General features: G+C 36.9%; 1 protein-coding gene across 2 annotated transcripts in view; it reads right to left on the bottom strand.

The window, feature by feature from the left end:
- rps6ka3b (ribosomal protein S6 kinase, polypeptide 3b) overlaps positions 1–27,500 on the bottom strand; it is a 98,366-nt gene that overhangs the window by 41,042 nt on the left and 29,824 nt on the right. The window contains exon 1 of one of the 2 annotated variants that reach the window (XM_056450804.1): positions 13,413–13,469. The exons of the other annotated variant lie outside the window; for it this stretch is intronic. Within the exon in view, the coding sequence (XP_056306779.1) occupies positions 13,413–13,457 (45 nt within the window). The 5' untranslated portion in view covers positions 13,458–13,469. Of the gene's footprint in view, positions 1–13,412; positions 13,470–27,500 lie in introns of those variants that run through there. 2 annotated transcript variants of the gene reach the window in all.

Here is a 27,500-nt window from a genome sequence, read left to right as displayed (position 1 = left end):
AAAATAGAGCCCAATGTTTTACGTAATTTGATGCAATGATAGTAAACAATGGTTAACTAATTTATGTATTTGATGTAAACAGGCAATATATGTTTTACAATTCTTCAAGTTGCTCTTTGGAATAAATGTTTTGTTGGGATTGACTCCTTGTTTTAAAGGGCACCTAGGTTAGCCCTTTTTTCAGATTTAATATAAGGCTTTTGTGTCCCCAGAATGTGTCTGTAAAGTTTCAGCTCAAAACACCCATCAGAATATTTATTATAGCTTTTTCAAGTGTCTGTATTATAGCCGGTAAAACTTGGTTGCTGTTTTTTTGTACTGGGCTTTTAAGGCAGGTCCTCCCCGCCTAGCGTTCTTATGTGCCTATCAGCAACACGCCTCAGTCGCCGCCCTTGGCTGCCTCAGGAAGCAGATCTCACATCGCGTTTGTGAGAAATAGAGAAATAGAGAGAGAGAGAGAGAGAGAGAGAGAGAGAGAGAGAGAGAGAGAGAGAGAGAGAGAGAGAGAGAGAGAGAGAGAGAGAGCGTTTAGCTTCGCACTCCTACGTTGCGTTCAATTTGAAAACTGTCTATACACTATATCTACACACATGTCTGTCCAAACAGCTTTAAAAGTAGATTTTTCATCATAGGTGCCCTTTAATTTAAACTAACTATTAGCATAACTACTTTTTAGTACCAGTTCCCTTTAACTTTTTTTTGTTTACTCAACTTTTGATATACAAGTTCTACAGACAAATGTTTTTGAACTGCCACGACTTGAAAAAAGGTTTGTTATAGAACCGTTGCACCTTCAGAAAACTAACTAAATAATCGTAAAGGGTCACGAAACCCTAAAACACAGACATTTATGTGCCACGTTGCTAAAAATACTATTGGGACACATATTTCACTAACAAGTGAAAATTTATTGTTTTTGTGTTGTTTAGAGCAAATTTGCTGTTCTTGTTTAAAAGGAATTTTGAAGCAACATCACAGTGATGAGATCACTGCGTAAATTCCAGACTTGACTAAACATTTTTTGTATCACTGACAACTTCTTTAAGTCATAGAATGGCTTTTTCACAAAAGTTGAGCAAATGAGAAGGGAACTAAAGGAGAGTGGTAAATGAATATATATATTTTTTATAATTTTTATAATTAATATTAAATATTGCAATATACTAAACGTTTTACATACACAAATTTAGATTTGTTATGTATACACTAAAGGTGGGCATAGATTAATTTTTTAAAATCTAGATTAATCTCACCGTAATCTTAGAAGTATTCTAGATTAATCTACATTAAAATGGCTCATTTGAATTCTGCCGAAGGCATTCAGAATATGTGTGCTACCCAAATAATGACTAAAAGTAAGTCTTTGAGAATGGGTTTCTCAAGCCAGGTGGCTCATTAGACCAGGGCCTCATCCCCTGTTTCCAAACTGCTTGAGAAACTGTTCTACTATGATAATTGGTGATGAAAATAAATTCTGTTCAATAAGATGTACTTGTGTTCACTAACTATTTATAGAGTTAAACATGAGTTTTGAACTGTAGGCCTACATAATGTCCATGTAAGCGTAGTCAGTAGTGTCTTTCAAGTAAGTGAAAGATCCAGAAGGGCATCCTGCTGATTTGATTCAGAAGGGAACTTTTTTGTCAGACGGCTCACCGGTTTGACTTTCATTCACCGCCATTCATTTTAAAAAGCACCCGCTCCATTTTATTTGTATATGTTTTACTCAAACGCATTAACTCTACAGGTGCTTGATAGTTAGATGTGGAGCTAACATTAATCAGATTCACTCTAGTGAACAGCACTTATGTTTAATGTGGTAATTTCACAGTAGGAATACACACAGGTTCGAAGACTCCTTCTCGCCACCTACAGTGCAATTCAGCCAGGTATACATCTGCGCTGAAATATCAAGGTGAAAGTCATCATAGCTTGCGTAGAATAGACCCAGCTCCCAACTCAACATTGAGAATAGATTAACGGCAACATTTTTTTAATCGCCCAAAAACACCGATAACGGCCCACCACCAGTATACACATAGCTTTAGATATTTTATTTAAATATTTGTATATTTTTACATTTTTTTGTATTTTACATGACCCATGCATACAGATGTATAAACATACAACTGTAATTTTCTTCATATAAATTAATGAAAATGGGTCTAAAAATGAAATCAAACCGTATTTTATATTGTATACACAAAAAAACACTTGAGTACATTCTGGGGCAACAGGATCAAAAACTTTGATTTGAAAAAAAGAAAAAGAGTATTATCCATTGTTCACAGTCCAAAGTTCATAGATTCCAAATACTCAATACAAGGGGGAAATTCTCCAAACAATGTCTGAATAATGAGTCAGACCAATACATCAGTTCATCATAGGAAAGCCAATTTCCTTTTTACACCATTGATTACTCAAGAGGACATTGCTGAGGGACAATACTAGCTTATGGGATTCTCCATACAATCCACCCCAACTCTATTTTCCACCTCTCCACGCTCACAGATCCTGTCAGCTGCATGTATGGAATTCTGGGAGTCAGTTTCACTAAAGCCGCTTGCGCAACACAATTAACAGCTCGGATGGCCCTTGAAGTCAGAAAGGCGAACTCTTTGCTCCATAAACAGCACGCCGCACTCACTGTTTTCCACTCAGATGACACAAGCTCATCCGACAGCTCCGAAAAGAGCACATTATCATCATACGAAGAGGGTTTCCTATTACGATAAGTCAGGTGCCAGCAAACAGAAGCGGAGTGAGGCGAACTCTGTCCGATTTGGACGGCGCTGTGAGCTTTGTGTGCGTGTGTGAGGTTATGCAACTCAATGGAGCAGGTTTCTGACCTCAGAGAGACAGCTGGGAAATCTTTGAGGATCCAGTTTCTCTCATTGTACTGATGAATCTCAAGGTCAGTCGCAGTGAATGGCAGGAGTGAGAGGTTGACAGAACGGATAAAGCAGACAGCTTGATTATGAGATAAAAAAAAGTCTATAAAGACATCAGGGGTTGATGCATTGTGGGAACTCATAGTAGACGAATACAATAAAGTCAACAAATCAGGTGAATCCACCATGTCTATGCAAGAAGATCAACTGCTGGGAATCGCAAATGACAGCAGCCTCTAAAAAAAGGGGCTGTTCGCATTTCGCGTCTTTTCTAGAGTCCACGCAAGTTAGTTATTTCCAATGGACGTTCGCGCCATACAGACGCACCCAGTTGAATGAATGCCACAAGTGCACAGCGAGTCACATGACCAGACCGATCAGCTTCAGCTTGTATTGAATATACACATTTCGGTAGACTAATAATCTCAGACAAACACCCAAACACTGCAATGCTTTGTAATTTTCTGCAAAAATAAAACTTGTATCAGAGTGACAGCAATGTTTTGTCAGCTTGTCATCCTCTGAATAACGGTTGATGGTCACCCCCCCCCCCCCCCCCCCCAGTCCACAATAAAATTGCCAAGCATTGACCGGTCTGCGGTGATAAAAAGGTTGAGGATCACTGCAATAATGCACTAAAATAAAGCACGACATAAGGTCTGAGAGCATTAAGATAACATTAAATAGAGTCATGTTGAGCAGTGACGCTCGCAGGCAAGAGAAGATTGTATTTAGTTTGTGACATTTGCTCACAGCATTAGCCCTCAAACTTTTTTTTTTAATTAATGAAAAAAATAAACATTTTTATGATTAAATCTATTATCTTGTCGTGCTATTAGTGGTGTTGTATTTTGAAAATGACATTTAAGAGTTATAAATGAAAAACTACTGCAATTTATGCTGCTAATTGAATTAATGTCTAATTTTTAATATCTTGTTTGCATTACAAATTGAAGTACAAAATTTTGTAATTTTGTTGTGGTTGTTATTATTTTATAATTTTTTCTATATTCTGCATTCATTTCATCAAAAGACAGTAAAGATTGTGAAATGTTATTGCACTATAAAAGAACTGTACAAAAGTAGTTTATAATTTAATTTAAGAATTTATTCCAGTGATTTTAAAAATGATTTTTCGGCTTCATTACTCCAGTCTTAGTCACACAATCAAAAATCACTCTAATATTAATCATCATCATCATCATCATTATCATTGATATTATTATTATTATTATTATTATTATTATTATTATTTTTATTATTATTATTATTATTATTATTATTATTAATAATGGTAATAGTAATAAAAGCATTTTTTTATTTTTTTTTATTATGATTTATTTTATTTTATTAAAAAATAATAAATTTTATTGGGTTTTTCCCAACATTAAAAAAAGACATCTAAACATCTGAACATCACATTAAAACAAAACAACTCCAGGACAACATACAAATAAATATGTATATCAGCTATTTTAGATTATTTACTTGTATGGTAAACTTAATGTTAATAAACATAAATGATAAAATAATTGATAAGAAGGCGATTAACATAAAAACAAATAGGCTATTAAAATAATTATTTTATGTTTAACATTTCTTTCAAATGGTCACACTTTACTAAAATTTCATTAGTTGCAGTTTTCCTCAATTGCTTTGGCTCAATTCTCCAATAAAAATTGTATTTTAAATCAATTTTCAAGTTAAAAATTGCTGAACAATTGGCTCATCGTTCACATCAGATTGTCATTTCTTATTGACTTAAGCAAATTGCAAATGCTTTGTTTGTGTGCAAACAGTAAGTACAATTGTCTGAAGTTTGGACAAAAAACTAATTGCATATTGCTTGTTTTTGTTAATATAAAAATTACAATCTACAACTATATAATATATATTTTTGCTAATAATATTTATTTAAAAAATAACCCTTTTTAATATTAAATCTGTTATCTTTAAGTGCTATTAGCAGTGTTGTTTTTGGAAAATTAAATTACATTTAAAAGTAGGGTTATGGATAAGTGACTACTGTCATTTTTATTGCTAAATTGAATTAATGTGTAATTAACATTTTGTTGCATTTATATCAAAGTACACATTTTGTTGTGTTTGTTATTTTATTGTTTTTAAATAATTGTTAATGAATAAAAAAGTACAAATACAAAATATTACAATTTAAATATGTATATTAGTTATTTTAGGTTATTTACTTGTATGGTAAACTAAATGTTAATAAACAAACAATAAAATGAATGATAAGAAGAACAAAAACAAACAAGCTAGTAACACTTTATAATAAAATGTCATTAGTTAATGTTAATTAGTTAATTACGAACATGAACAATGCATTTATTACAGACTTTATTCATCTCAGTTAATGTTATTTAATGAAAATAAAATAGCTGGATTTATTAATGTTAACAAGTGCAACTGTTGGATTTTAATAATCAGTGCATACCTGTCAACATTGGGATGTAAAAATAAGGGATATAGCTGCAAATAAATTTCATAATTTAGCCTATTATAATAATAGCTATCATAAAGAAATTGAATCAAGTTTCAAATTGCATTAACCTTTTATCCACTGTATAATTAAAATTTTCTGATTAAAGAGCAGTGAATGCATCTCTCATTTAGATTTTTCATTTATTACAATAAATAAGAAATAATGAAATAAGAAATAATGAAAGCATTCAATTGCTTCTCTAACTATTTATGTTCATTTAAGACAAAATTTGCTTCCTTTAAAAGAAAACCCACCCAACCTTAAGATCGACATGTTTAGATATTATTATTATTATTATTATTATTATGATTATCATTATGTGTATATGTCTGTTTAACACGCACCCAGTGTCCACTTTTGCTCCGCTTTAAATTGCTTGTACAGAATCTGTTTGGGACATTGTCTATTCATCACTATTGAGCGCGTCTGACAGTCACGCACTGAGGCAACAGCATCTGTAATCAAAAGGAAGGCAACCCCACCATTTTTATATTTACTTCAAGTGTTTTCATACCTAAATAAAATGAAAGCACAGAACAGATTCACATTTAAGAGCAAGGGGCGTCCTTTGGTGGTTCGGCGGTATGGGTTGCATAAAGGGAGGTCAGCTTTGATATTTATTGTCACCCTTCATAGAAAGATTAAAATTACAGGAGAAATATGGGAAAATACCTTTACGGGATGATAGTGGGACAGAATTGTAAAATAATGGAGAATCCCGGGAAAAACAGGAGAGTCGACAGGTGTGTCAGTGACAGTGTCATGCTATGTATTAATCAGTGAGTGTTGTGCTATTATTACAATGATTATAAGTATTGTTCTTTCTTAGTTTATGCTAGCAAAAACATTACTAACATTGGGTCACTGTAGTGTGACCCAAATTACAATAACAGTTTTTGCTTTGTGGTTTTGGTTAACTATAATACCCCGCCAAGCACAAGTAATTACACATTCCATCAATAACATATCCATCGATTCATATTGTAAAGGAAAAATGCAGTGTGTGCCTTTTTTTTTAAAGACAAAAAGATTTCTACGTAAAGCAAATGGAAGAGAGATGAAGCCATAATTTATTCATACATTTCCGAGAGGGGGACAGGAAGATCAATAGAGCTAATCAATTATAAGTGAGCTACTGTCCAGAACCATGGCCACACTCAAAGCTTTGGCCCACAGAACTGAACCTCCTGTAATACTTTAGCGAACTGAAAGGCTAATCTAAAAAGACAACCAGGACACACACAAATCTGAGTATGCAGTTTGGGTTTCTGTGGTTGTCAGAGGACAGTGTTTTGAACCCAGCCATGACGAGTCAAAAACAAAAACCTGATAATCTGCTTTCCAGGCTCCTTTGGGAGGTACACAATCACAATAATGCAGACTGGGTTATATTTTTTCAAATGTTTCCTCTGGGCGTTGTGTCCAACTCAACAATCTCAACTTCCTGATGATTTCTGTGCTATTTGTGAACAAAGAAAACATAAAAGAGAAAGAAAGGAAGAAAAATGAAAAGAAAGAAAGAAAAGAAATGAAGGCACTGTCTTTTTAGCTAATACAGAAAAATCTAAATGTCAATCTGATCTTGACAGATGTCAGAAAGACAAGACTTGTGTGCGCACACTCTCTCTCCCTGGCACACACACATGCATGTACACCAAGTAGACAATCAGGAATGAATAGCTGAGTTTCCATCACACTGCGTTAATGTGCATTTTGAAGTGATTATATCACTTGTTTATTGAATTTATTGTTATTAAATTCAAATAAAATTCTGCAAAACAAGGTGCTGAATAACACATTTGTAACTTTATTTACTTTATTTCAAGGGTTCACACTTAGTTGATAATTCATTATAAAGCTTGTTTGGCATGCTGTCCCGGGAGAGAGCCCTGAGCTCATAAGATCCTCAAGCCCTGGGCTCCCTCCCATTTGCAAGGCGAGAGGGGAGTTTGAGCTCAGGTAGATCTCAAGAACTCCCCTGCTGTAGTAGCTAATGAACAGATAGTGATTGCTCTTAAGAGATAACTACTTACTAGGAGTACATCTATGATGCCGATTTGGATTAGTCAATTAACTTAAGTTACTTGTTTTTGGAGGGTGGGAGGAAACCGGGGAACCCGGGGGAAACCCACGTGGGCATGGGGAGAACGTGTAAACTCTGCACAGAAACCTCGGCTGGCTTGGTAAGGACTAGAACCAGTGACGCTCTTGCTGTGAGGCAACAGTGCTAACCACTGGGCCACCGTGTCACCCATCTAGGAAAAGAGGAGGAGTAGGGGTGGAAGTGGGGATTCTTTAAAATAAAGATGGCTGTTATATGGAACTTAGGGTATTTAAAGTGGCTTAAGAGTCGTCTGATTGATGAATCATGAATTAAATAATGCAGGACCAGTCACAAGTAATCATAAGCATGTGATCCTCTCGAAATTAGTTTATAAATAAACTTCGCTTGTAAAAGTGATTTGATTTATTATATGCAGACTGCATGTACACTATACATATTTCATTTGCTATCAATTAAATTGATATTGTGTTATGAAGGATGTAGGGCCCTTACCTATCATCCTCATCCACTCAATTGGTTGTATCACAGAGTACGTTTACATGGACACAAATTATTCATCTTTCTTTGGCTTAGTGCCTTATTTATCAGGGGTCGCCACAGTGAAATGAGCTGACAACTATTCCGGCTTATTCAGATTAGGGCAAATAAAATAGATTCCTGTTGTCCATGTAAACATAGTCACTGTCTCTCCTCCCCACCTGCAGCTGCTGTGTGGTGAACGCACTGGCACCAGGTGGATGCAGCGCACTGGTGGCAAGGACCCCCTGTATGATTGTAAAGCAATTCGAGTGTATGACCATGCACAATAAATGCACATTACATTACAAATGATTGGGCTGGGCGATATTGCAAAACAAACAAAAAAAAAATCACGATATCATGTTTCATATCAATTTTTCGATAATTCTTGAATATTTTTAACAATCCATTTAGGAATATTAGGATTTTTTTAACCACTTAATTTTAATTTACCAACATTACTGAGGCAAATAGTTTTAATAGTCAAAAACAAAAATATTTAAACAAAATATCTAATCGCTTTATAATAAAATAAATATAAAACTTGATAAATAAAATGTTACAAAGTGTGTGCAATGGTAAAGCGTAAATACTGAACAATCAAAGTAAACTTCGAGGTGTGAATAATACTGATACAATAAACCTCAAACTGATAAATCTAACAAATTATGATAATCAAATCTGAGCTTTCAAGTAAAGGAACCAGCCATCATTATTCAAATGCATATTGCAACATTGCAAATTGTCAAGTTGGATGACATTACTCCCTATGCAAAAAAAAAAACTCTTTCAGATGGGGTGCTAGTGGCTTGGATGCACAAGAAAAGAAACCAAAAAGCCACTCTGGCGACATCCTTACGCCCCTTTCACACTGGGCGTCAGCGTCAATGCTTCCCATTCACTTTGTATGGGTGACGTCAAGTGTTGCCGAACTGAATTGTGGATCAGTCAGCGCTGCTTTAGCACTGTTGCTTGCGGCAGAAGTTGGAGATTTCTCAACTTTTCAAGCGCAAACGGATGCGTTAGCAAATCAGATCACTTTATGCAAATACCCCAGCTCGAACAGTAGCCGATTGCGGACTAATTTTATTGGCTGGCGCTGCAATGACGATTGAGTCAGCCCCAACTTCAGACACGCCCTTTGTCAAGCGTTGACGCTGAAGCCCCATGTGAATGCACCATTACATACTTATTTATTTACAATCTCCTCACTGTGACAAGCGCGAACACGTGGTGTTCTTCCCCACTTTCATTGCGATTTGCACTCGCGCTCCCCTGGTGTTTCTCATAACTAGGCGACCATCGACCGTTTTCTCAGAGGATGACAATCAGACAAACCATTGCTGCTCCAATACAAGTTTATGCAGAATAGTAAAAAGCACTGCAGTGTTTGGATGCACTTTGTTTGTCACAGGTAATTAGTCTGCCGTTATTACTGAAATGTGTATATTCCATAGAAAGTGTGAAGCAGAATGGTTAGTCCTACTTACATGGATCGCGGTGTGCTCGCATTCAGAAAAGTTGAGATGTTTTCAACTAAGTGTGCCTGGAAAATGCTCCCATATGAGAGTCGTGCAAGTCACATGTCTCCATTGGAAATGACAAACTTACATGTTTCTAAGCTTATTGGTATCGCTTCCAAGGCGAGTGCTGAGCAGCCACATTTTAATAAAACTATATCGCTTCATACTGAAACTTCATACCAAACTTTTTTTTTTGTAATCGATATTGACAATAGCCTTCGGCAAATAAATACTGATACCGATTTTAACGCCCAGCCCTACATCTCCTTTAAATTTACAAAAGTGGTTTAGAAAAAACAGTGAACATATTAAATGCATTAAGTTTATTATATCAAACAAAAACATCCATAAAAAAATAAAAGGTCAAAACATGACTGAAAAACATTTAATTCAGTCTTACAGATATATTTGCACAATGCACAAAACAAAAAATAAATAAATACACAGCTATATCACAATATTTTTGTTTTGATACATGAACATTCCCTTTTATTTCTGACCTATATACAGACTGTGCAACAAAACCAGGTCTCAGTCACAAACACCCAAATGCTGGTCTACATAAAGCAACTGTCAATGTCCCCATTAAAATTGCTTCTCTGGGGCCTTTTTCTGAAGCCAAGTCCACTAATTGCTAAGTTCAGGCCATGCTGAACTTTCACTCTCGAGGGCAAATCCTTTACTCATTAGAGAAAGACCCAACAAAAGAACACATACATAACACAAACTCTGAAATAGAATTAGTAGAAAGTGAGGCCTCTGATAAAGCAGAGCAAATCCGAGGGAGATTCCTTCGTGCTTGTGAAAAATTAATGTTTCAGCACTTTGATGTGGTTCTTCCTGCATGAAGCTCCAACGAGCAAGAATCCCCCACAAAAAAATACACCACATTGTTCCATCTACATCCTCAATACATCAACAGTTTCCTCTTTCAAGCCTCTTCCCATATACATAAGAAACATTTATTAAAGTGCCACTATTGTGCTATTTTAAGTCCCTAGTTTTCTTTTGGAGGTCTCGTACAATAGATTTGCATGGATCCAAGGTCATATACAATTGAGACTGACTCATTTCTCATTATCTCAAACAATCAACTTATAGATTTGCACTGTGTAAATCGTTCCTTTCCAAGAGCTTACTCTGATTGGTCAGATCTCTAAGGCCCCGTTTACACTAATGCGTTTTCGTTTTAAAACGCATAAGTTTTGCTACGGTTACACCATCCGTCCACACAACGGCAGAGTTTTCGAGAGTTTTGGAAACGCTGAAGAGGCCGTTTTCATTCTAAAACGCTGCTGCTCCATCTCAGTGTGGATGGGGGAAAAACCAAAACATCTGAAAATGGAGGCGTGGCTGCAGATATTCACCTCTCTGATTGGGGCTTTTCCTCAATATTAAGTAGCCTACACACACAGTTCAGTCCTGCATCCTCTGTAAGTTCAGACTTCGCAAGGTTGATATGGAAAACAGACTCCCGAGGACATGTCGATAAATCTTCAAAGGGAACAGTGTACTTTATAACCTTATTCACATCACCCTGGATACGTTGTTTCACTTTCTTAACAATAAAATGAAAACATGATATAAGGAACTGATATTTTCATTTGGATATTAACAACTTAACAGACAGCAGAAATCATGCTGAGGCATCGTGCTGCCGTCATCTTCACTGTATGCGTATTCATAACAAAACGGAGCCGATAACATTACTGCCTCCTTTTATTTTCATTGAAAACATGAAACTTACCCTCTCTTTTGCTAAATATCAGTTTTAATAATCAATAATGGCCATTATAAAAGTATAACATCCAATAAGTTTATACATTATAGGAAATAACGGCAAGCAATTAGTCTTTATACAGAATGTACGTGGTTACATTAATTATTAACTTATCTTTGCACTCAGCTAAAAACGTTAGAACAAGTAATAGATTCAGAAGACCAAAGTCGGGGAATATGTTGTTAGATATAGACAACAAGATGAATTAAAAGTCACATTTAACAAATACAGTGAGATTAGATCCAGCGGTAAATCCTAGATGAACACTCCGACGAGCACAGCTCTCATTTGGCTTGATATGCTGCAGCGCATGCCAGAGTGTGTGTGTGTGGTCACATGATGTGCGTTTTCAGTGTTTTGGTGTAGACGGAGAGTTGTTCAGAAACGCTGGGTGAAACGCTAGTGTGGACGCAGATCGTTTTCATTCTAAAACACCGTTTTAAAACTAAAACGCACTAGTGTAAACGGGGCCTCAGTCTGGTGTGATTGGTTAATAGCTTACAGCACATGTGAAAAACAAAACACTCAATACCATGAATTTCAGCTCTAGAGGCTTCATCAGTACTCAATATTACATATGCAAATATACATACATTGTCAAATTAAGGCTGGGCCGATAAACGATATTATATCAAATCATGATCAAATTTGTGTCAATAACAATGATAAGCTCTGGACGTTTTTTAACTCTATTTTGATCTAAAAGCCAATCACATAGCAGAAATGTGCCACAATGAGAATCTAATAGTGTGTTGATATTAGAGATGTACTGAAAAATGTTGTCATTAATGGACCCTCTAAATTTTGTGGCTTCATTGTTGTGGTACTCTTTTAAATCTGAAAGCATTAACAACTTATATCGAAATATATATCATTATCGTTATGTTATATATCGTCAAATACTTAAAGCCCGCTTGAAATCAAAATAAAATTTCCATCTTTATTTGGATAGCTCACATTGTTATTCTTAAGGTGATTAATTAGTCGGTGCAAGTTAATCCAATGACAGAAAATTTGTTTGTTTTGATAATCTTCAATTAAAGTCTGCTGATTTGTTTCCGTTTAGAGTGGCGTTCCTTCTGTTGACGTCAACACGAGGGCTTCTACAGCTACTGCATTTTAATACTCTCTTTTAACGTTTGAGGAAATTATGTGCAAAAGAAAAGCTCCCCCCACTCAATATTCAGTTTCAGTTGGAAGTACATCAACATACTGAAATAAAACCTCTGGTTCATGTAGACTTTAAATTCCCAAGTGGTGTGAAGCCAGCATAAGACAGTAAAGAAAGCATTGATTTCACGCTTTAATTATAAACCAGAGTTTGACGAAATGGGAAGAACTAATTAATCAAGCCAAAGTTAGTCAGTCAATCAAAAGCAGGACGTTTCACAGTGGTAAAATTGTGATATTCCTATATACAGTGCTCAGCATAAATAAGTACACCGCTCACAGATCTCTTTTAAATGAATATTTTCTATAGGATGCTATACAATAATATATTTGTGTGTAGTCAGTACCGAAGCCAAAACTAGAGCTAATTTAACAAAATAACTTAAGATCACGTTTCAGAAATGGGCACATCCAAATTAATGTTAGAGAGAAATATTACCCAAAATTGTAACAGAGGAAAAAAAGAAACAAAAAATATAAAATTTAGTTGAACTTTTGTGATTTGCATCAGGGGTCACCACAGCGGAACGAACCGCCAATTACTCTGGCATATGTTTTACGTAGCGGATACCCTTCCAGCTGCAACCCAGCATTGGGAAACACCCATACACTATCTCATTCACACACACTTTCATACACTATGGCCAATTTTTGTTTTACTCATTTCACCTATACTGCATGTCTTTGGACTATGGTGGAAACCAGAGCACAGGATTTATTTTTGAAGTTCAGATTCAAACTTTTCTTTTATGAGAAAATGTGACCTTTAAAACTTTGCTGACTTTTGATCTTCATAAACAGCTACCTTATACACTGCATGACAAGTGGAAAAATCTCAATAGTGACAGTTTTAATGTCTCTCCGCTTAACCTAAAGAAAGGACATGTGAGCTGCAAAACATGACAACATTTACCATCAAACTCATTAATATTTCAAACGGACAACAACAAAGAGCTCCTACCCGTGCGTTTCTTTGCTTGATGCGCAGGGGAAACATTTTCAGCATGGTCCTGTCTACATGTCAGTCACTCTGCTGTGGACGGTTAAACCAGAACCCTCATCCAGCATAGCAGGAGTGGTCATTTAGACTGTTGTACAGTGGAACATGCATACAAAAGACAAACGAAAGGAAATGCCTGCCCAGGAAGGGCCTACAGCTGCATGTCTGCAGCGAGATTAGAGCATGTCCTGCTCTGCTTTCCTAGGCAACACCTGCACAGGAAGAGGCACATCTTTCCAGAGAGAGCATCACTACTGTATATCAGCCAGGAACATATGAAGAGTTCAGATGCAAAAGCTGCTAAATGCCATTTCTGCCAAAAATGAGCTAATGACATTGAGCGAATGCTTTAGGTCACGTAGTACATGTTTAACAAATATTTTTGCTTCAAATCATCTAAATCGATGCGTCAGCTCGTTCAGAAATAACAGTTTGTTGGCAAAAGCCTCTAAACTCCACTTGCCTTTGACAGCAAAAGCCGCTATGTCCAGAGAACCAATCAGAAGGCGCAAATCGAATCATATATATATCAATCATATATATATATATATATGTATATATGTATATATATATATATATATATATATATATATATATATATATATATATATATATATATGTATATATATATGTGTATATGTATATGTATATATATATATGTATATGTATATGTATATATGTATATATGTATATATATATATATATATATATATATATATATATATATATATATATATATATATTTTTTTTTTTTTTTTTTTTTTTTTTTTTTATTATTATTATTATTTCAGGATATATAAAATAATTTATTGGGAGAATTATAAAAAAAAATGTTAACATAAAAAATATAATAGCATCTTTTGACTAGGAATCAACATTAAATGACTTGTATATTAGTAAATTCAATTTAACTTCAATATAATAACTGAATATTCTTAATATTTTAGTGGGAGATATTTTTAAATGATTTTTTAAAAGGTATTTTAAGTTTTATTTTAATTGTAGTTAAAATTTCACATCAGCAACGCAGTAATAATGGAAAGAATGGAACGTAATAATGTATAACAATGCTAAAACGCATATGTCGGGGACAGAACCATATTTCCTGTAGGAAAGACAAATGAGATTATAAGATAAATGTCAAGAAAAATGAGCCACAGCAGATCTTCTCCAGCTGAGACTGAATCTACAAACCAGGTCATGTGGCGCCGGATCGAGTTCAAAGTTGGGCGTTATTTTTTCATCTGCTTCAACCAACTTCCTGTGCTGAATGACAGAGCAGGAACCCTCCCATCAGCCCCCTGCTCTTGAAAAGCTCTCAGGAAGTCAGAGAGCATTACGTCACTCTCAGATCCTGACCTCACAGAGATGTCAAATCCTCCTCTAGCACGTGGAAATGAGCCAACACTGCCTCCCAACATGCTCTCAGACATCATCCCTGTCTCCCGCTCGCCTCGCAGGGAAATGCGACCAACTCTGCTGGTTCTTTATGTTTGAGAATAATAAACAGCACAGAGAGCGCAGAGCTGTGAAGTAGGTTAGGCATAGAATCACTAGCTTAGTGATCCAGAGATAAAATGTTTCGACTGTAATGGTAGCGGAATTCAGTAAAAATTGTGTTTTGGTGTTGGCTCTTAAACAACATTATGCAATATTTGTATAAAAGAAAGTTTGTAAAAAAATAAATCTAAATAAACAAACATATATATGTTAAAGTCAGAATTATTAGCCCCCTTTGAATTTTTTTTTTCTTTTTTAAATATTTCCCAAATGATGTTTAACAGAGCAAGGAAATTTTCACAGTATGTCTGATAATATTTTTTCTTCTGGAGAAAGTCTTACTTGTTTTATTTTGGCTAGGATAAAAGCAGTTTTTAATTATTAAAAAAACATTTTAAGGTCAAAATTATTATTAGCACCTTTAAGCAAATTTTTTTCCCGATAGTCTACAGAACAAACCATCGTTATACAATAACTTGCCTCATTACCCTGCCTAGTTAAACTAATTAACCTAGTTAAGCCTTTAAATGTCACTTTAAGCTGTATAGAAGTGTGTTGAAAATTATCTAGTCAAATATTATTTACTGTCATCATGGCAAATATAAAACAAATCAGTTATTAAATATGAGTTATTAAAACTATTATGTTTAGAACTGTGCTGAAAACATCTCTCCGTTAAACAAAAATCGGTTAAAAAAATAAACAGGGGGGCTAATAACTCTGACTTTAACTGTATATTTGACTTTCTCATACATTTTATTTGTTTTTAAGATATTAAAATGTTTTTACAACATAAATAATACAATTAATCTATAGTGACAGTAGAGACATAAACAAAATGTGTTTTTACACGTGGTTTTAGAATGTTTTCAAAATGTATAATATTATAAAATGTATTAGAAATGAGCATATTAAAAGAGACTTACTAAAACATAAACTGTTAAACCTTTGAACAGTTTTGTTCATTTTATTTATTTTAACTTTTTTTTCCAAGTCAGTTCGTTATAAATATATTTGTCTTCACTTTATAGTTTTGTTGGCAATCTAATGTTAAATAGTAATCTCTCGCTATAATCCGGTACACCATTCGTGGTCTCACAGTTTTGCTGATTTTTTGTGTGTGTGTAATTTGACATGCTTTTATACAGCACATTGTGTTCTGCGCCCTGACAGGCTGTAGACCATTTTCAATCAATGTCCTCCATGCCGTGTCTCCTGTACAATAAAGAATGCGTTCCGCTCGCTAAATTGACGTAAATATTTGATCACTAGCAGTGTGACTCTAAAGTGCTGTAATGTATGTTAGGGCTGCACGATTAATCGAAAAAAGATCACGATCTCGATTTGACCCTACGCACGATCTTAATTCAGCTTTTCTACGATTCAGCCAATTATATTTTCAAGGTCAGGAGAGAAGCAAGGCAGTCACACAAGTCTTCACAACAACATGGACACCCTCAAATGGTGTTAAAGTGTCACATACTGTATTTATAAGGTATAATTCACCCAAAAATGTCATTTCTGTCTTCATGTAATGATGTATTTGCGGCCGCAAAACCACACGTGAGCTAACGCGCGCGTGCCCGTCAAAGACGCTTACTTTAGTGAACACAACCTGCATAGGCTGTGAACAACAGGTAATAAAGTTGTAAATAGCGTTCAGTTCGATCAGATCGATCGTTTGAGGGCCGTGCGGGAGGTTTGATTTGTGTTTTTTTTCTCACAGTGACCGCAGCCATGAGCCAAACTCGGAAGTGAAAGTGAAACCTGTGCGCACATCATTTAAATGATCATATCGCATTTTAGAGTTAAGATTACGACAAGCATTTAATATATTTTTTTCTTTCATAGCAAAAACATAGTGTTGTGGATGAAAATAAAGGTTTACTGTGTCAGTATAACAACCCTAGCCTATATATAAAATGGAAATATAATGGTCTAATAAGGTTGTCAAGGGCAGATGGCAGGCACATGTCTTAAACAAACATAATAAATCAACTTCAGAATTATGAATAGTTATATTCTGATTTCATCATTTTACTGTGAATTGACAAACAGGACATATTGAAAGTCTGTTCACCATAAGATCACCATAATGACTATACAAAATTTAGCATTTTAAGCAACAGTAGACCTAAACATAGCCCTAATATTATTATTGTTGTTTTACCACATAGGCCTAATATTATTATAGTTGTTTTACCACATAGGCCTAATATTATCATTGTTGTTTTACCACATAGGCCTAATATTATTATTGTTGTTTTACCATATGTTTGAGAATTAACAATAATAATAGGCTAATCATATTAATCTTTATTTTACATCTACAGAATGGTGAGAAAATCGTGATCTTGATTTTAAGCAAAAAAAAAAAATTATTCACGTGATTCACATTTTTGCCAGAATCGTGCAGCCCTACTGCATGTTTGCAAGTTTTCTCCTGAACAAACCCCATAATGTTGACAAAACATTCTGCATCGCCAAAGGCACCTGCGGTAATACCAAAAAGGCAGAGGAAGATACTAACCATCCAAAGAAGTCCAAAATTGGACTTCTGGACATGCTAAAGGAAGATAGAAGTTAAAGGAATGTTTAAAAGGTGCGAAAATGTTTATGCTAATGCGTTAAGAAAAGTGTATAAAGTGTGTAGTGAGGGGTTTTACAGCCTTAAAACATCTATAATAATTGTAAAAAATAAAGCAGACTACTTTGTGGATTTCACCTTTTGTGGGCTATTTTTAGAACGTAACTCTATCGCTTAATGAGGGACCACTAAATAATATTAGACTAGATATTTTTCAAGACACTTCTATACAGCTTAAGCTGATATTTAAAGGCTAAACTAGGTTAACTAGGCAGGTAAGGGGAATTAGGCAAGTTATTGTATAATGATGATTTGTTCTGGAGACTATCGAAAAAAGTATAGCTAAAAGGAGCTAATAATTTTGACTTTAAAATGTTTTTTAAAACCGCTTTTATTCTAGGCAAAATAAAAAAAAAGGAAAAAATATTATCAGACATACTGTAAAAATTTCCTTGTTCTGTTGTTCTGTCATGAGAAATATTAAAAAAATAAATAAAATTCAAAAGGGGGCTAATAATTCTGACTTCAACTGTATATATTTTAACAAATGTAAAAATTCAATAAAACATAAGCTAAAATATGTATATTATATACTATGATAATAATAATAACAACAACAACATCAAGAAGAATAATTTATATTCAATATTATATTAAATATATATTATTTATTAATTATTATATTAGTATATATTATAAAAAAAAATGTATATACGCACGCACGCACACACACATTTTACAGCCTTGCTTGCCTATTAGATGCCTAATAAACTTTCCCATAACATGTCCCTCATACAACAGACAGCACTAATACTCATCCTGACACAGCACACTGCAGAAAATAGCAGCATTTTCTCAGTCATTCTGTCCCGCTGCTTCCCAGACGTGCCTGTCTTATCAAAACACTCACTGGAGTCATTCACAATTACTGCAGTTGTGGCACCGGGCCACTGATGTATATGAAATAGAGTGCATTTTAACTGCAGACTGAGTGCTGGTGAAGAAGATGTTCACATTAAAGCCAACAGAGACAAGATTAACGGATTCCCCTCTCTAGATCTCAATAACATTTCAACAACCATCCTCCCTCCACAATCTCTCTAGTAAAACAGCTTCTCTTCCTCTGCCTTCGATTTCCTCTTTGGCTGCCATTTGACTTTCCTTGTTTTTTTCCACATTCCTCTATCATGTGTTCATCTTGGCTGTACAGAACAGGGCTTAACAATAAAAAAACAGCCCAAAGGATCAAACTTTGAGACCAGACCAGGACCAGACTTTCAGACCACTTGGTGGAACTATTAATGTCCTATCAACAGAGTATTCTCTCTATAGAATACAACGAACATTACTGAAGGTTACAGCATTCAAAAATGAGAAGAAAGTATAGAGACACTTGCTTTGAATGACTTCAGCACATCTGCGGCAACAGCACACTGCTAGACTCTCACAGGACTCACTGCTAGTCTCTCACAGGACACACTGCTAGTCTCTCACAGGACACGTCGCTAGTCTCTACATCTCTAGTCTCTCACAGCACATGGTTGCTAGCAGTGATTAATTTATGAATTGCGAGGTCCCGGAGCAGATCGCGGTAACGGATTGGGCATGTTACCCGAGGATGTAGACACAAATTAAGCCCTGGTTGCTGGCTTCTTAAAGGACACACCTCTCTACAATCGTCTCTACAATCACCAGTCTCTCATGGAATACACTGCCAGTCTCTCAAGGCACACGTCGCTCGTCTATACAATGCTAGTCTCTCACAGTGCGCTGCTAGCCTCTACAATGCTAGTCTCTCACAGGACAAATCACTCGTCTCTACACTGCTAGGCTCTCACAGCACACATTGCTAATCTCTATAATGATAGTCTCTCACAGCACACCTTTGCTAGTCCTTCACAGGACACACCACTAGTCTCCACATCGCTAGTCTTTCACAGCACATGTCGCTAGTCTCTACTATGCTAGTCTCTCACAGGACAAATCGCTTGTCTCTACAATGCTAGTCTTTTTCAACACATGTCGCTAGTCTCTACAATACTAGTCTCTTACAGGACAAATCGCTGGTCTCTACAATGCTAGTCTTTTTCAACACATGTCCATAGTCTCTACAATGCTAGTCTCTCACAGGACAAATCGCTAGTCTCTAAAATGCTAGTCTTTACAATGCTAGGCTCTCACAGCACATGTTGCTAGCCTCTACATCGCTAGTCTCTATAATTCTAGTCTCTCACAGAACAAATCGCTAGTCTCTACAATGCTTGTCTCTCACAGCACACCTTTGCTAGTCCCTCACAGGACATACCACTAGTCTCCACACTGCTATTCTCTCACAGGACAAATCGCTAGTCTTTACAATGCTATTCTCTCACAGGACAAATCGCTAGTCACGCAGAGGACAAATCGCTAGTCTTTACAAAGCTATTCTCTCACAGGACAAATCGCTAGTCACGCACAGGACAAATCGCTAGTCTTTACAAAGCTATTCTCTCCGCTAGTCTCTCACAGCACGTCGCCAATCTCTACATTGCTAGTCTCTCACAGGACATACCACTAGTCTCCACACCGCTATTCTCTCACAGGACAAATCGCTAGTCTTTACAATGCTATTCTCTCACAGGACAAATCGCTAGTCTTTACAATGCTATTCTCTCACAGGACAAATCGCTAGTCACGCAGAGGACAAATCGCTAGTCTTTACAAAGCTATTCTCTCACAGGACAAATCGCTAGTCTTTACAAAGCTATTCTCTCCGCTAGTCTCTCACAGCACGTCGCCAATCTCTACATTGCTAGTCTCTCACAGGACATACCACTAGTCTCCACACCGCTATTCTCTCACAGGACAAATCGCTAGTCTTTACAATGCTATTCTCTCACAGGACAAATCGCTAGTCACGCAGAGGACAAATCGCTAGTCTTTACAAAGCTATTCTCTCACAGGACAAATCGCTAGTCTTTACAAAGCTATTCTCTCCGCTAGTCTCTCACAGCACGTCGCCAATCTCTACATTGCTAGTCTCTCACAGCACGTCGCTAATCTCCACACCGCTAGTCTCTCACAGCACGTCGCCAATCTCTACACCGCTAGTCTCTCACAGCACATCGCTAATCTCCACACCGCTAGTCTCTCACAGCACGTCGCCAATCTCTACACCGCTAGTCTCTCACAGCACATCGCTAATCTCCACACCGCTAGTCTCTCACAGCACATTGCTAATCTCGACACCGCTAGTCTCTCATAGCACGTCGCCAATCTCTACATTGCTAGTCTCTCACAGCACGTCGCCAATCTCTACATTGCTAGTCAATATATATATAAGTCAGAATTATTAGCCCCATTTGAATTTTTTTCCTTTTTAAATATTTCCCACATTATGTTTAACAGAACGAGGAAATTTTCACCGTATGTCTGATAATATTTGTTTTATTTCGGCTAGAATAAAAGCAGTTTTTAATTTTTTATGAAGAATTTTAAGTTCAAAATTATTATCCCCTTTAAGCTATATTTTTTTCGATAGTCTACAGAACAAATTATCGTTATACAATAACTTGCCTAATTACCCTAACCTGCCTAACTAACCTAGTTAAGCCTTTAAATGTCACTTTAAGCAGTATAGAAGTGTCTTGAAAAATATCTAGTAAAACATTATTTACAGTCATCATGGCAAACATAAAAAAAAATCAGTTATTAGAAATGAGTTAATAAAACTATTATGTTTAGAAATGTGTTGAAAGAATCTCTCTAATAAACAGAAATTGGGGGGAAAAAATAAACAGGGGGGCTAATAATTCAGGGGGGGCCTATAATTCTGACTAACTATATATATATATATATATATATATATATATATATATATATATATATATATATATATATATATATATATATATATATATATATATATAAAACAGTCAACCATAAAAAAAATACAGGTAAAAGTGCTGACCTGATCAGATTTTTTTACCCCAACAACTTAATATAGGCTAAAAAACCTATATTAATCTAAAAAACGAAAGAAAAAAAATGCATCAATGATATCATAGCAGTGCAGTTAAAACCTGATATACTTGCTGACCGGGCCAGCAGAAACAAATCCTTATTGTTGAGCCCTGTATAATGAGGCTTTATTGCAAGTTGCCCCCTCACGATCACCCCGAGATACAGAAGACCTTCCGGTTCCGACCACCCCCCTCCCCCCAGCCTCCAACCCACATACTGTATGAGGCTCTGAGTCTGCAGTGCTAATGAGAGTCCGTCCATGCAGCTCTTGAGCAGAGGAAAGAAGATGAATCAACTCTCCCACACTTATTCAGTCCGAAACAAAGAGCAGAATTTAACCAACACGGATTGCGAGGGTCTCGGATTGCGAGGGTCTCGTATCGCTCCGCAGTCACACGCCACGTCCCTGACACACACCCACTCTCGCTCTCACACATGCAGAGTGCCGTCACACTGCTTTGTGTCCAGGTTATGTGGGATGGTAGAGGAAAGAGCTTCACAATGAGAGATCCACAGGAAGCCTCTAGTGAGAATTAATACCATTACCCAGTATAACCTCAGTGTATATGTGTGTACAGACTGGTTTGTTTGGTTTACAAGGACAGAAATTTGTATAACGACATGAGTATGACACAACATTGAGGTCGTTTATGAGGACAGAAACTTGTATAATGACATGGGTATGACATATTCCAGAAAGCATTTTTTGTTTTTAAAAGATGTCTAATAGATGTCTAATAGACGTCTAAACATAGTCGTCTTGGCTAAAACAAGGCTAAATTTGGGCTGTCAGTGAAAATCTAATAGACATCTAAGAATAGGCCAAAACTTCTTTCGTGCGTCGAATTCACTTCACAATAGACACAGATTCGCGTCATGGGCAGGGCTTCTGTCTGCCCGGTGATTCTAGCTTTGATGCTAAATGGCTAACATGGATTTTATTGAGAGATTAGCTGTGTTTATGTGCTTTGTAAAGGCTGAAAAACAGCGTTGATTCTTTGGAGCCTTGTCTGAGTCCACAAGATCCATTCTGAGGTGCACCCAGCTCTGTGAGCTCATAAAATCCTCCAGAAACTTAACCTGGATGATGGAGGCTTTCAGCGGTGCTTCTGACTGAGCCGAGCCCAGTTTGATGAACTGTTGTCTGGTGTCGGCAAGTGGATTTTTCTCCAGGACAGCAACAACAGGTGCTATATCATAATCACGCTGATTGGTTAACATGGTGCGAATGTCAGCTGAAGTTCAGATTCGCGTGAAACGAGCGTCAATCAAGCAAAATGCTCAACTTGCACCACTTCATTCGCGCCGCCTCATTTGCACATATCGCACCGCAGGATGTCTATTCACGTCTTTGCATTGACTTAACATGTAAATCACTTGCACTTGACGCTTCTTCCGCATCTGGTGTGAACGCAACATTAGATGTCTATTAAATTTTCACCTACAGCCTAAGTATAGCCTTTTTTTTAGCCAAGCTGTCTATATTTAGAGGTCTATTAGACATCTATTAAACACAAAATTGTTTGCTGGGATGGTTTATGAGGACATGCTTTATGTCCTTGTAATTCCAAACATACTCAATGGTATCTTTAGACATTCAAAATTTGCCAGAGGTTTCCTGTTTGGGTTTGGGTTGAGGTAGGGGTGGGGTAAGGCCATTTAATATATTTCTTACAGTATAATTTTTACAGTATAAAATACATTGAGACTGACAGCCTTTGTAACCACCAATACAAACGCATTTATGTGATTGAATGTGTGTTGATCCACTGATCCAGCAAACAGACAGAAAAGGCCATCACTCCCAGCAAGCTTTATTGATCCTCAAAGCATTAGAGGACTGCAAGTCACCAGCTGTGACCCATCACGACACCGCTGGGACTGAGGATGGGGTGGGGAGGGGAATGCGACTGAATCACCGACTGGTCACGCCATCAGCCATCGTGTGCAAATGAGCCTTAATAGATCTGTCAGTAAACAGAATCACATTTTTAATCAATCCAGAGGCTATTATGGGAATTTAATACCAATTGATGCAGGACCACAAGACCCGTAACTGAAAGTAAACAGAATATTTGGTGGGAAACAGGAAGAAACACTGCAGTAAAGTGTAAACCAGAAAAAGCCCACGGTTTACAGAAATGTAAACAAACACTGTAAACACATTCACATTAAGATGGTGTACAGACTCTCTAATGGGATCCAATTTGTCTGGAAAAACAAATATACATTCTATATTATGTCAATAGTCAAATAAAGTCAAACAAAAAGTTTACAGGAAAGAAGTACCAGGGATATTAAAAACTGAGGCAATTGGAACTGTATGCAAGGTTATTATAGCCTTGAAAAGAAATGTAAAAATGTGATATGCTTTGCTGATGCAAATAATATGATTCATGTTACACAGTTTTATCCAAAAGTCAGCTTCCTTTTATAAAAGGTATAATTCAACTTAAAATGCATCATGCGCTCATCCCCATGTGGTTTCAAAAAAGTACGATTTAAGTTCACCTCACAAAGAGAGATGGGGATATTTTTAGAAAAGATTACTGTGCCTCTGGTTAAAGTCCATTCACGTAAAGCTTAAAGTATAAAACAAGTCCTTGTAAAAACAATCAATTGAGCAGGCAAATCTAATTCTTCTGATGAGACATTTTGAAAAAGAAAGGAAACTTGCGGAAATATTTGAATTTGTGTTCCAATGAAGAACAAAGGTTTCAGGGATTTTGTAGGATGATTAATTAATGACAATTTTTTTTGGAGTAAACTAATTGTGGCAAATGAGGGAGGGCCGAGAGCCGTGAGGGTCTACAAGGCGGGTGGCATGAGTGAGACAATCAGAGACACCTGGCCGCATCACCTACCTCGAGTCTCACGGAGGAGCCCCGGAAGCTAAAAGGAGGAGAGACGCCAGTGCTAGACAAAAGAGGACAGGGCCCGAACATATTACGTGACTGTTGCTTTTAGTTTGCCAATTCGTTTGTTTGTTTAATTAGTTATTAAATTATTTTAAAAGTGTGTCAGTTCTCCACCTCCTTCTTCCCAGGCGCCGAGGTGGCCGTTAATATTATTAGTGGTGCCGAAAACCTTGCAGAAGGAGGGACACATTGTCCGCATGCCCTCGCTGCTGAGAGGGAGAGCGAGTGTTTGGGTGTTAACTGAGTGGGGAGAAACGCTTTCGTCTGCCCCAAGGTAGAAATCTGCGCGGGACTGGATTTTTAATCCCGCTTCCTCCAGGTTTTTTTCCACATCTGACTGATCCTGCCGTATATTCAGGCTTTGTTCACCCGCTGTCCAACCTGCCTAGTTTTCTACCCGACCGTTCCCACTGAATTTAGATCTGATTTCCAAAATCTCACATTAAAATTGGGCACTACCAAAAAAGAGATAACAGAAAATATTGTAGTGTTGTGTAAGGATTGCAGGCTAAATGTCAGTTTTGTTTGCCCTTTTGTGATGAGACATGAGACATGAGTGCCACGTGACGTGCGGTGAGGTATGTGGCTGGTAAGGCACTGCCACTGACTCTTTCAAAGTCAGATTTCCTAACATATCCACTTCATATATTTGCCAACTACAGATTGTGTTCCATATGTCATATCAGTATTATTTCTATACACATGGCAAGTACATATTGGGCCAAGGAAGAATGTAAAATGTATACCGATTAAATATGCTTCCCATAAAACATCTCGGGAGCTCCCGTTCAAATTACACCAGAGTTTGTGACCATATTTTATTCAGAAATTTATTCACGCGAATGGAAACCTCTACCCCAAGGTGCTAGGGTGGCCCACTGCTGTCTCCCAGCATGGTAAGGAGCAGGGGACGTGGGACTCACCACCGGTGGGGAAAGAGCCGTAAGAGCCATCCAAAGAGAAGGCCGGGGGAGTCACTGACGTCTGCGAAGAGCCAGAGCCTGCTACCGTCCACAGAAGAGGGAGCGGAGCAGGAGGGAAAAAAAGATTACGCTAGCTGAAAAAGTCACCAGAAGACGAACTAATGGATTGATTCCTCCGTAAGGCTCCCGCCACTTCATCGTCGGATCTCTCAGTCAGTTGAGGACCGAATGGCAACGAGTTTGGAGACCCAAACCCAAAATGTTCCCAGAGTTTGGAGAAACTCCTCTCTCTTTAGTTTCTCCTCAGCTATCCAGCTCCTTTCTCTCGGCCCTATTTCTTCTCAGGTTACGCTGGTCCTGAAGCATGGACTCCCCCAAAGGAATTCAAATGGCTTTTTCAAAGGAATTTCAACAGTAGGGCTAATAATTCTGGTTCATCTGTACATTTGATAATCCGTGAAGAGCGTTTTACTCCTCAAAGATAAATTACCAACATCAGGTTTAGTTTTAGCATTATGATTATTCAAAGACTTTTAGATGGTTTATTCTGATCATCTAAATGCATCAAAACCATATCTCATGATATAATGAGTCATGAGAAAGTTGTGTTGAACTGAGATTTCGCATTGAATTGAAGTGCTGACAAAATGTTACTCAATCTGAAAGTGGTGCCTTTGTGTGCGTCACTGCTGACAATAAACAATAGACCACTTTGCTGGCTAAATTTTGCTAATGTGACCGCGCCTTAACATCACGCTTCTCTGCCACAATTTGAGGCATCATTAATGTTCATTTACTACATCATTCGAATCCTCAACCTTCACTACGCGCGACAGTAATAGCAATGCATGCTAATAACAGATTCTGCAGTATATTAAAATGCTCTGAGTCATATTTAAACCACGTTTGTTACTTAATAACAGTCAGGCAAGTTCTGTGAATCAGGTGTGCAGGGCCGTGCTGGAAGAGTGAGTCAGAGTAGATAAAAGACAGCATGATGTCTCGGCACTCTCTCACCAGAATGACTGCAGAAAGAGAAGGAGATGGAGAGATGGAGAGAGAGAGAGGTAAAAAGAGGCAAGAGTGGGTGTCCGCAAAGCGAGAGAAAGTCAGTCCAGATGGCCAGAGAAGATTAAATACCATCTGCCAGAGAGATCTGGAGACATAGCCAAACATTAGCACAAACAAGCGACACACAGCACACATGCCCTGCACATAGACATAGAACATCAGTGTCAGGGTCTGACCGCCGAGCATAGGAGGACGCTGTTGGTCAATGATACTAGGGATGTCACGATTTTGAAATATGGACAACCATTAATCGCCCAACACCAATAAGGCAAAAGAAATACATTTGAAAGTTTTACATAAGATTTATCCGGTAAATTCTAATTTCAATTTTTTTTTGACAATAGCTATGTTTCCATCCACCTATTTTTACGCGCAATTTGTATATGAGCATAAAAAAATTGGTTGATGGAAATGGCAAGATGCGCATAAATTTTGAAAATGCGTATAATATCCTACTCATAAACTTATGCGTAGGTTTATCAAATTCCAGTATGCGCATTAAAAAAAAAAAGTCATGTGGTTTTGTTATGAAAGATCGTGTGATGATAAAAATGTGAATGGACAAATCAGTAAAGCTGAGCCTGCTGTACAACATTTGAAATGTTTTGGTCAATTTAAAATGCATTAACCATTTCGGAATTAAAGTTATTATATTGCTAATTACCTCCAGAATCAAGAGTGCCTGTGAATATACAGAGATAATCTGGAAATAAGGAAATACAGTAGGGAATAATAAGGAAATTCTTGTTTAATTCTCTTTGTTCAATAAAATTTGTTTATTTCTGTCTGTTTAAAATGTATTTTATTTTATTATTATTATTTTCCCTGCGTGTCACGGTGACACAGTGGGTAGCACGATCGCCTCACAGCAAGAAGGTCGCTGGTTCGAGCTTCGGCTGGGTCAGTTGGCATTTCTGTGTTGAGTTTGCATGTTCTCCCCGTGTTGGCGTGGGTTTCCTCCGGTTTCAAACACGTGGTACAGGTGAATTGGGTAGGCTAAAATGTTCGTATTGTATGTGTATGTAAGAGTGTGTATGGGTGTTTCCCA

This window comes from Danio aesculapii, chromosome 24, assembly GCF_903798145.1.
Source record: "Danio aesculapii chromosome 24, fDanAes4.1, whole genome shotgun sequence".
Classification (NCBI taxonomy): Eukaryota; Metazoa; Chordata; class Actinopteri; order Cypriniformes; family Danionidae; genus Danio; species Danio aesculapii.
Note: the sequence above shows the minus strand (reverse complement) of the source record. Positions and strands in the feature narration are given on the sequence as shown.